Below are 12,191 nucleotides of genomic sequence, written 5' to 3' on the forward strand. Positions count from 1 at the left end.
AAGAAACAAAAAGGCCATATAAGGCAAAACTTTCTAACACTTGACTACAAACCTAAAAATTTGATCAATGTTACCGAATTCCAAACACAAAAAAGATTGATTAAAACTCTCCGTATCACTTAACTCCAGACAGATCCAAAAAATTTACAACTGAATTCCACTGTTCAGATACGAACAAGTCTCTGGGTACGTGGGACCTAGTTGACCGAAGCTGCCGCAGACCGTGGCCAGCCTTGCGTGCTATCCAGTCATTGTATTGTTCAACACATGCTCTAATAATAACATTTCCTGAAGACTTTTGCTGGATTTTAGCCGAAGCTAGCGTAAATGCGAAGTAAAGATAATAGCAAAGTCTTTCTTTAATTGTGAGGCGTAGATTCCACCAAAAACCTTTAGAAGATTGGGGTATATTTGACTAAGGCATGGATTTCGTTGTTAGTGAGAACCAGAAGAAGAAGGAAATGGCTGATGTAATGGAGAATGGATGCAACTCAGAGAGGATTCAAGAAGGAAAATCGAAGAACTATGTTGGAGAGACCAATTATAACCATGAAATTAATAAGAATAAGAATACAAATTCTGTGAGTTCTGAAGCTCTAGGTTTGTTCAGGAATTATTCTTGTGAGAAGGGGAACTTCAGTACCGAATTAAGACTTGGCATGGCGTTTGAAGAGCACTACAATGAGGAAAAGGGTTTACCTTCTTGTATTAGGAGTGTTAATGGAGGTGAGGAAAAGGGTTTACCTTCTTGTATGAGGAGTGTTAATGGAGGTGCTAAGCGGGTAGTTGGAGAGTTTGTTCCTCTGCTGGATCTCTCCTCTGTTGGGAGGGGTTCTGATTCCATTAATTTATTGCCTAACCAGTCTGGTTTTGGATCCCCAATAGCTGTCATGGGGAGAATGGAGCACAAGTGGTCGTCAGATGATGATCATGATGGTTGTTCTGAGTTAAAGAAAAGTTTTAGGTGCGGAATTGTAATGGGTAGAAAAAAATTTGTTTTGTTTTGTGTTTTTTTTTTGAGCTAGATTGAGTTTAGGATGTCCCAATGGCAGAATTATTTGGCAAAACTATTTACTCATTAATGGTATACTATTATTACCAAAATTTTACAAAACAATAGTAAAGGGAAAAACTATCTACCCATAGATTACATATTATTATCACCAAAATTATGCGAAGCTCCATCAAACTTAAACACCCCTGAAATAGTTGTGTTTTCATTTTCCGCTGCTTCTTGTGACCATGTTGATCAACTTGGTATGTGAGGTTAATGGTATTTTTGTTTAATTTGGAATGCAGGCCTGCTGCTTCCATGGTTCAAGGAAAGCAATCCCGTGCACAATTGACCATTTTCTACGGTGGATCGGTGAGCGTATATGACGATATTCCTCCAGATAAGGTATGGATATTGAAATTCAAACGGTTGTGTGGTAGAAAAAGACTTTATTATATTGCCGGGACTTGGTTTGAAGTTTGATGGTATCTGTATGCCTGCACAGGCCCAAGCCTTAATGTTAATTGCCAGCAGTGGAAATAATTCCAGTTATCCACATAGTAAACTCCAGAACGGCTGCGGATCGTTGACTGAACAGAAAATATCATTTCCTCTGACGAAGTCACCCGAGGGATCCGAGAGCCACCCGCAACCTTCAATTCGTAAGGTGAACACAGGTACGATTAAGGAATGCAATTTTTTTGCGCCATTAATTTGAGGTCAATCCAGTCTCCTGTATGAAGTTTTTAGGTACCCAAGTAGAATATCTACATCAGGATTAGAAATCCTGTAATAGTGACATATAGTTTACTGTCTTTTTTTTCTCAGTAAGAAGAAAAGCTGCATTATATTCATATGAGATGAAAATATAGATCATGTGGCAAATAGTACATGGAAGAACATATATAATGAAGAACTGATGATAAGACTTATATATTCCTGTAGTATGCCAATGAGATAATAAGTCCTCATTAGGACAGAATAAGACCAAGTACAGTCTCAATATATTACAAAAATTTGAAGATGTCTGCATAAAAACATCAGATACAAAGAAGATGATAGTAAAAGGATGGAAAACTTATGGAAAATATATTTACAGGATCATCTACCTACCAATATAGTGGATCATATTAATAGAGCCAAAAAGGTGCATTCAAAACGTACCAGAATTGTAAGAAGAAAAACTGTAAGCTATATACCAGGCAGACGAAACTCTACGATTTCTTGCTGAATTTCTCCCACAGTGATAAATACCTGCCAGGATTGATTTGTAGTGGAGAGACCCGCTTTTGATAGAGCATCAGCTTCCAAATTGTAAGACCTTCCAATATGTTGTATGGAGTAATCCTGGTGTGCATGCCAAATAGATGAAATTCTATCCAACCATCCCAAGAGATTGATGTTCTCAATGTGATGAACAGATTTCACATGTTCAATAATCAGTTTGGAATCACCAAAAATATGCAGTCCAAGTATACCAAGGAAGTCACAAAAGTAAAGGAGGCTAGCTAATGCCATAACTCCAACCTTGTTGTTTGATCCCTGGCCACCATTCCTTTGAAGAATGGAGGATATGTGGATTCTTACAAGAATGAAGAAGAGTTATTACAGAGTCTATAATATGAGCGATAATCACCTTCCTATCTTGAAATAGGGCCTGATTTCTGCATTTCCAAATGTACCAAATTGTGATCAGGGGAATAGGCCTCCCTCCCTGTCTCAATTTGCTCCACCACTGAAATGCCTCTCTTATAGATGAGAATGTTATCCTATTCAAACCAAAAAGATCAGCCATTGTTTCCCAAATCTCAATAGCAATTGGACAGGTCAAAAATAAATGATAGTTTGTTTCCTCATTAGCTTTGCATAATGGACAAATAGCTGGCCCTTGCCAATTTCTTTTTTGCAAATTGTCCCACGTTAAATTCTTATTATTAAAAACCAACCAAGAAAATATAATCACTTTTGTAGGGCAACAAGCTTTCCAGAAAACAGAAGGGAAAATATTGTCTAGTTGAAAAGAGGACTCCATTTGTAGCATGAGGTATGCCATTTTGACACAAACAACTGATCTGCTTTTTGGGCCATTCCATATAAGACAATCATCCTCCACTGATTTGGAGAAACCCCTATGATGCATATATGATATTATCTTGTTCCAATGAGAAGACAGAGTACCATAAAGACCAATCAATTCTGCCGATTTCCAAATGGGAATAGAGCCCACCCATTTTTCAATAACCTGATCCCAATAAAAGATACCCTTATTCTGAAGATGATGAAGCAGCTACTGTGGAAAGTCAAAATCCGGATGCTCACCCACCAATGGATCTATACCAATTAATATCTTCCTGCCTGAGTGAAGATTCCATGCCAAATTCTTAAGAAAAAAGCCTTCTATCTTATGAAGACTACGCCAGATGGCAGAGCCTTTAGGGGGACCAAAAGAACCCAGTCTATACCAAATAAGAATATCTCTGTTATGCAGATACTTGGCCTTGATAATGTTACTCCAAGTGCAGGATCCGAAAATAGCTTTCCATAGTGATTTGCAAAGAAGAGCATAATTGAATAGACTAATATTCATAATGCCCCACCCCCCAAGGGCCTTTGGCCGAGCAAGGTTTATAATCTTAGACAAATGAAATTTCCTATGTTGTCTGTTAGCACCCCAAATGAAATTGGCCATACTCCGATTCAGTTTCTGGATGATTTTAGCAGGGATATAAAAGAGATGCGCCCAATAAACTAATAACTGAACCAGGACCGATTGAGATAAAATGAATCTGCCTGCCAGAGAGAGGCATTTGTATTCCCAACCCTCAATACGCTTGATGAATCTTTCATGCATCCAAGTCCAATCTGTTGGGGAGTAGCCGACAGGCTTGAGATGAAAGCCAAGGTATTTCATACCCGCATGTAGGGGAGATACCTGAATATGAAAAAGATTGGAGAGATACATAGCCATTTCAGAGTTTATATCCTTCATGTAAAAAGATGACTTATCCTCATTGATACAAAGACCTGTAGCTTTCTGAAATTTCATCATGATAGTGTGTAGACAGTCCCAAGTAACTCTACATAACATGGCCACCAATAAGATGTCATCTACAAATAAATTATGTGAGAAAGAGAAGTTCCTGCAGATTACCATCGGCTTATAAACCTTATCACTGATTGCCCTCCTAATATGAAGACTGAGTGAATCCATAACTAAAATAAAAAGAAGTGGGGACAATGAACATCCATGCCAAAGACCCCTGGCTGCCTGAAAAAAACATGTAGGGATACCATTCACTAGAACAACAAATTTTACATCAATAACACAAGCCATGATCCAATTCAAACAGTTAATATTAATGCCAATTTTGATGAGAAGGCATCTGAGGAAGCCCCAGTCTATGCAATCGTATGCTTTCTTGAGATCAATTTTTAAAAAGGCAGCCTCCATTTTCCACATGTGCATAGTGTGTAGACCCTCCTGAGTGATGGCTATAGCTTCAATAATGTTCCTATCCTTCAGAAAGCCATGTTGGTCAGGAGAAATGTGCACAAAGAGCATTTCCTTCATCCGAACTGCAATGATTTTAGAAATTATCTTGTATATGGTATTACAAAGTGAGATGGGTCTATAATCCCTGAAAGAGAGTGTTGGCTTCTTTTTAGGAATTAAGGCGATATATGTAGATGTAATCAAATGAGGAATAGAGCCCATAGTCCTGGATTCCTCCACCATATTTAATAGATCTGATTTCATAATATCGAAGAAGTGGATGAAAAAATCAATGGTCCAACCGTCAGGACCTGGGCTTTTATCTTTTTGGAAAGATTTCATAATAAACAAGAGTTCCTCCTCAATGACCAGGGCAAAGAGAAGATCATTCTGCTCCATATTAAACATAGTGGGATATGGGTCAATGCCCCATAATATATCTGGAAATTCACATCCCCCATTACTACTATAAGCCCTTTGAAAATATTTAACAGCTTCTTTAGATATGTCTTCCTGAGAGAAAACTAAGTCACCTTTCACATTTTGAATCTCCCATATGGAATTGATATCTCTCCTTTTGTTCGCGTGTCTATGAAAAAATTTAGTATTTCTATCCCCTTCAGCAAGCCAAATGGCACGGCTCTTGAGCCACCAAGTAGCCTCTTCAATAGCCAACAGGTGTTGCTTTTTTTTCTCAAGGTCCCTAATCTTAGCCCGCAAGTCAGTAGAAAAATTTAGTGAAATAAGCTGATCAGAAATAACTCCCAATTCCTCGTTAATCTTCTTGAGTTCTTTCCTGTTGGATATCACCCTATTCCGTTGCCAATGTTTAACACAAGATCTCAGGCCTTTCAAATGGGCGATAAATGATTCTGTCTTCCTGAAAGAATCAGCAAGTGAGTGAGATGTCCAAAAATCTTTAACAATCAAATTAAATTGTTCATCCTCCAACCAGACCCTATTAAATTTAAATGGATATCCCTGTCTATAGCCCCCCATATTCCATTTAATTGATATAGGGTGATGATCTGATATGAAACTGGGGATGTTTGAAACATGAGGAAATCCCAAACGTCCAATCAAACTTTCGTGTATGATAAAATGGTCTAATCTCTTAGCTAGAAATGCCTCATTTAATCTCCCATTGTCCCATGTAGGCCCATTTTTGTGAGGAAGAACATCCACAAAATTATGAGACAAAATGGCATCTCTAAGCTGGTAACCCACATGATCCTTCTTTCTACCATTCCCCCAAACCTCATCTGAGCTCAAAGTACAATTGAAATCTCCCCTAATGATCAAAGAATCGATATCAAAAAACTCAGAAGAAATGAATTGGTCCCAAAATGGTAACCGATCTTTATACGGAGCATATATATTGAGGATATGAAAAAGCCCATTGAATCCTCTGATTTTTGCCAGGAGAAGAATACCTGCAAAGCAGCTGAAGGCCAAAGCTGTGATCCAAAGTGGATCCCATAAAATAGCCAACCCACCAGAGAGACCAAATGAATCTGTAGCAACAATATGCTAGGTGGGAAACATTCATCGAAAATATGATATTGAATCCTGACCACCATGCATGGTTTCCTGAATAAGGATGATCTTGGAGTTTGTTGATGTGAAAAGATCTTTAAGTGCTAAATATTTTGGACCTGCACCAAGGCCCCTTATGTTCATAGAAATTATACTCGTCATTTGGAACATTCACCAGGCTTACTTGCTCTAAGCGGCCCGTTACCAGCAAGGTCAACAATGGGGACATTGACCAAAGAAAGTTCCCGAATATGCATATCAATTCTACTCTTTCTACCCCTGAAGTGCCTGCTGCCCCTGTTCTGAGTCCTTCTAACAGTGATATTTGCAGCGGAATTTGGACTAATTTGTGGTAAAGATGGATGATGTGGTTTAGAGATTGACAAGGGCCAAAGGTTAAGAGAATCTTGTTTCAACAGGAGATCCAAATCCTCATCAAATGAATTATGCGGAGAGGAAACTAGGGAATTATGAGGGGTGATGGATGATGTTGGCGCCTTGCCTTTGTCGATAGCCCCCAAAAATGGAATAGCGGAGGATGATGGAAAGGGGTTAGGAGAGGACTGCTTATACGGCACGCCAGAGTGATGTTCGGGTGACTGAGGAGAGGATGATATATAAGTGATATTGGGAGTCGGGGCTAGCACCGCAGAAGGATGTGGCACAGAGGGAGGAGGGGGAATCGCACAATCAGGTTCAGGTTCAGGAGGGGAGGGAACCACCAAGAAATGAGCTCTCTTATCAGATGGGGAGACATATAATGATTTAGGGAATAAAGTATTATGAGGAGAGGAATGAATGATCTCCACAGGCGAATTGAGATCCTGTCTAATGTTTTCCAAAGACTTAGACTTTCTGATAGGACTACAAGATGATTTCTGCAGAGATATATCACGAGAAGTCAAAGGATGAAACAGGTTCACATGGGGAATTGTGTCAGTCTCCAAGTCACCAACGGGTACAGAATTATTAAGACCAGATTTGGACCCAGATGATAGTCTGTTATGCTACTTACATTTTTTTCTGCCAACCTGATGACGAGGACATGTAACCTTTAGATGCCCAATTTTCTGGAAAATGGCACATCTAAAAGGAACCCCCCAGTAGTCAAGGCGTTGATGTATAGCAAGACAATCCAAGAATAATTCTATGTGATCGGGAAAGCCCCCCCTATATTCAATATCAATTAATATCCAGGCCACGTGTTTATCTTTAGCTCCAAGACATTTTGGATCTACATAGATAAATTTACCTATGGCGTTCCCAATCATAGCAAGAATTTCTTTGGTCCATAACTCTATGGGAAGGCCTGGCAGCTTCACTCAAATGTAGTTTTTTTGAGGCGTAGATCTTAAAGGGTTAAAACCTATGTACCATTTATGTAATGCAAGAAAACTTTTATCGTGGACCCAGGGAATGGAGAATATCTTCTCTAGATCATGCTCTGATAAAAAATGGAAGTTGTACCAGTTGTTCATTAATCTAACAATAGTCGGGATATAGCCCAGTAAAGTGTTCCATTTATTCCCAGTCCAGATCCGGAACTGACCATCCTCCATAGATGGAAAGTGCCAACGGCCAACCAATGCACGTTTCTGAAGACTAACAATCCTGTCCAATAAAAATGAACTATCCAAATGCATAGCAGGAGGAGGGGCAGATGTTTTGGCAGGACGTTGTTTTGCAGGACGCTGATTTGCATAATGTGACGGGTAGCCAAAATCATCATTCTGATAGTCAGGATTGGGAAAGGATGTGTGGGGAAAAAGATGGTCAGACAACGTAGATTTCCAGGGGACTTTCGATGAAGACCTACCACCATTTTTCTCAGCATCCATGGTTGCCCGTACCATGGCCGAAGCAAAAGATGCGTCGGAAAGCTCATCCATGAACAAAGCGGGAAACAACTAGAATACTGAGGATGACAGAAAATTTAAAAAGGATATAAGAGATTACGAGGGTTAATAAGGACAAGCCAAAAATCCTACGGAAACAGAGAACCCAATCCCGAAGAATATAAAGAAATCCCAAGAGGATATATCAGGAATGGCTGCTTACGGAAATGGATAGAGAATGTCATAAAATGCGTGTTATGCCTTGACCAATATGCGGAAAAACTAAAAGGTTGGTTCCGGCCTGACATCCATCATAAATGGAAGAGACTCATCGTCAGAAAGAGGATCTTCGGGAAAGCCAAATGACGGTAATCATTGATGAAAAGAATTACTCCACCTGTACTATGTTAGGTGAGAGTTCTCCAGAAAATTCAAAATTTGAAGAACCAATCCCAAGAGGGATATGTCCCAAGAATAGTGAGAGGGACAATGAACCGCCTCAGAGAAACTATGACGAGTCTGAGAAAATAATACAGCAGCAAAAACAATGTCGACAACTACACCACCAAGGCCCTATCTTGACCCTAAACTCAGAACAAGGTTTAGACAGAACTACGAAATTCTTAAAGTTCAAGATTGGAGCCCAAAACCATCTATATAACAATGACCAGAAAAAAGAGCTAGCTATGTAATCGACCAACATACAGAAAAGACCAACCTAACATCCAGAGATGTAAACTGAAGAGACCAATAAGCTATAATTCAGGATGATAAGTTCATATAGCATAAGAAAGAAGATAAAGTCATATCAGAAGAATTTAAACATTCCATCCCATACCAAAAGCTTTATTCACACCATACCAGAGTGTATCATCTCAAAACAGTAAATAAGAAATTCTTGGATGGAATAACTAACCTGCTATACTGAGCCGCAAAGAGAGGTGCACCGCCATAGCCCTTGAAGTAGCATCATCTTAGAAACATCATTGCTGCAACCCATATACAAACGAAGATAGAGAAAAACCAGCCAAAAGCAAGATATAACGAGGAGAATACCCCTCCCTCTCCCCAAAACCTTCTATTCAAAGGAAAACTGTGTTCAAAAGGGAAAAATAACAGACCCCTCGCGCAAATGGAACAGATAGTTCACTGCCACTGAAACAAAGAATGTGATAAAAATGGAAGAGAATAAAATGATAAAGTAGAGGAATTTTTTTTTAGTATTACCAATTAGTTAAATAAGATTATGTTGAAAACATGTTGAAAACACAGTAATAAATGACTAGAGTGAAATTCCACCAAATTAGATTTAGTGAAATTAAACTAAAACACTTAAAATAACTGTCTTAACACCCAGTTAAAATTAAGTTAAGTAATTAAACAAATTTGATATAAATTAAAACCAAACTAAACCAAAATTAATTCAAATTAAACAAAAAATAATAATAATCATACAATAAAAATATTAAACAGTATACAATAGGCTAAGAGAATTTTTAGTTGAATATAAATAAAGTGATATTCAACAAATAAAATAGAAAAATAATAAATTAATATTTTAAAAAACCATGCAGTAGAGCAAAATAAATTATTAGTTTTTTCAGATTTTTTAGGTTCTTTATTTATGTGGGGTGAGAACTTTTTTTTCAATTGGGTCTATGTTGTATATTTCAATTTCAAAAGATTCGTTAATACATAGTATTACATACAAATTATTTATATCAGTCCCCTTGTATGTAATACTGATTTTATATCATGTCCTTTGGGCACCATCATCAGACCTTCCAATAGCGAGGAAACATTCTCTGCAGCGTTTTCTGGAGAAGCGCAAAGACAGGTACCATATTTCAACTTCTTTCTTATATTTGTCATAATTACCCTTGTTCACTCTAGCAAACCTTAGGCGAGCATTCTCCAGTTTCCAACATAGCGAGTTTGCAAGGTAGGATATATCAGTTGGGATATTACATCCACCAGTGGGTGGTCTATAAACCATCGAATTTAAATAAGAAATTGTTATTATTATTAGATGTTCGATACATCATTTATAATAGTATTTATTATTGGGTATAATAGTATTTATTATTGGGTAAAAAGGTGGATAGTGTTAGTTATAACAAATAAATGTTATAAATGATTGGAGATTTTCACAGTTATTCATATTGTGAGAAATTTCCAGAATAGCACTGTGTAATATGTGTGATCTGTTCAACTTTTCAGATGGTGGCTCCATCCATCATTAGGGACCAAAAAGACACAAGCTGCTCTTTGGTCCCTAATGATAAATAAATGGAATCACCATAAAAAAACGTTAGACTAATCACACATATTACACAATGTTATTCCAAAAATCTCTAACAATAATGTTATATGAAATATATAATATTTAACATCTAAATGTTATAATAATTTTTTTGAGAAAATGTTACATTCAATATTGTAAAAAAAATTAAGAGAGATAGCTATAACCAAAAAACATTATATAAAATATATAACATTTTATATCTAAAATTTTGTGATAATTATTAAGAAAAATATTGCATTTAATACAGGATAGCAAAACAGAAAAATATTGCATTTAATACGGGATAGAAAAATAAATAGTGTTAACCACAACAACAACAAACAGTATATAAAATATACCACATTTTACAATGTGATAATAATTGTGAAGAAAAGTGTTGAGATTGATGGGATTGCAGCTACCTGAGCATGGAGGTGGACAATGCTTTCCTAAACTTTATCACCATATATACATTATTATGAGTTTGTGTAGATTGTTCAGAAAGATAAGGCCACGTTGGAACTATGCAAATTTCATGGTTTTGTTCTTAAAGTGATTAGGACAGGAAAATTTTCATAGTGGTTTATGTTAGGTTTTTTATAAAAAAAAAAAAAATTAGTTTGAGTATATTGATTAATTTTTTTAATTAAAATTTTAAAAAATAATTTATATTATAAATAGTAATGTTTTTTGGATTAATTATATTATCAAGATTTAGGAGATGTTTTAAATTAACTAATGTTATTTATTCTCATAATAAAAATGAACTAATGTGTCACCTTTGTCCCTAAAATAAAATACATTAATTGATTCAAAATATTGACTAAATCTTAATAATATAATTAATCCATATTTTATTTTAATAATAAATTTAAATTTCAAAATTTACAATCGTTATAAATTGAACAAATCAGTACAAATTTATCATAACATATCTACTTTACAATTGGAATTAAATTTTAATTCCTTCTCAATGTTTTTTTCTAATTGATACCTAGAAACCCAGCATTAACAAATAAGATTCATATTAATTTCTTCTGATATGCTGTGCAGGATGAACGCAAACGCAAAGTCTCCATACACGACAGCCAAAGTGGACGATATTAAGCCTCAACAACTTCCATCATCATCTCCAGTATGGCTGCACTCTGATTCTCCTCAGCGATCTCATCCCCGGTCATGAAAATCCCTCCGATAGCCTACTAGTTAATACAGATGGCTGAGCGCACACAGTTGTTACACTGGACTGATATTCGACGACTTTTGTAATTAAAAAATAAATGCATACGCGTTTTGGTTTTAGTTTTGTATCACAGAAATTTAGGGCGGAAATTTAGTGTAAATGTGAAGGACTGACGGTTGTTTTTCTCAGCATCAATGTCGAGATATTTACAAATCCTTTATCTGTACGTGCAATTTACCATGTGACGAAGAAGTTAGTGCGAGTCTAATGTAAATTCATCGTTGATTACGCTACTTTTTTTAAAATTATTTGGGAGGTGAAAGTTGAATTCGAGCAAAGTTATCGTACTTTATATTCCATTTGATCAATTTCTACACGGGGCTTGACTTCATACAGGCTAGGTGTCGGTTATTGAGGTGGTAAATTTGTTAGATTGTGAAATTTTTTTAATCTAATTAAGTTTTTCTGCTAAAAGTGTTTGAATTTTGTATTTATGGTGGAAACTATCATCAAAAACTTTTAAAATATCCCAAATCTTGAAATTTAACAAATGGCATCAAAAATTTTTAAAATTTTTATAAAATTTTATCAAAATCTAACCAAAATTTCATTGTTTTCCGAACAAATATAAAACCTTTAAACATAAATACAAAACCCTATTGGAACAAAATTTTTGTTGTTTTCCGAACAAATATAAAACCTTTAGACATAAATACAAAACCCGATGGAAATTTTAGTGTATACGTGAAGCGCGTACGATTTTTTTCAATTCCAGTGGAAACGTGCAGCGCGTACGATTTTTTCTCAACATCACTATCGAGGTGAAAGTTGCATCCGATGTGAAGTCATTGCTAATTTGATACTTT

General features: G+C 36.3%; 1 protein-coding gene across 2 annotated transcripts; it reads left to right on the plus strand.

The window, feature by feature from the left end:
- The first annotated feature begins 389 nt into the window (after positions 1 to 389).
- Positions 390 to 11,672, plus strand: LOC149177273 (uncharacterized). Of its 2 annotated transcripts, XM_089420063.1 has the most exons (5): positions 390 to 964; positions 1,300 to 1,399; positions 1,500 to 1,671; positions 9,638 to 9,695; positions 11,196 to 11,672. In XM_089420063.1, the coding sequence occupies exons 1-5, from the start codon at positions 423 to 425 to the stop codon at positions 11,323 to 11,325; spliced, it is 1,002 nt and encodes a 333-aa protein (XP_089276189.1). In that variant the 5' UTR covers positions 390 to 422; the 3' UTR covers positions 11,326 to 11,672. The 2 variants fall into 2 exon arrangements, with proteins under 2 accessions (XP_089276189.1, XP_089276190.1); XM_089420064.1 differs by lacking the exon at positions 9,638 to 9,695 and having other exon boundaries at positions 11,196 to 11,333.
- The last annotated feature ends 519 nt before the right edge of the window (positions 11,673 to 12,191 follow it).

This window comes from Pinus tabuliformis, chromosome 4_1 (genome assembly GCF_031772625.1).
Source record: "Pinus tabuliformis cultivar Carrire ecotype Pingquan chromosome 4_1, CPIR1, whole genome shotgun sequence".
Classification (NCBI taxonomy): Eukaryota; Viridiplantae; Streptophyta; class Pinopsida; order Pinales; family Pinaceae; genus Pinus; species Pinus tabuliformis.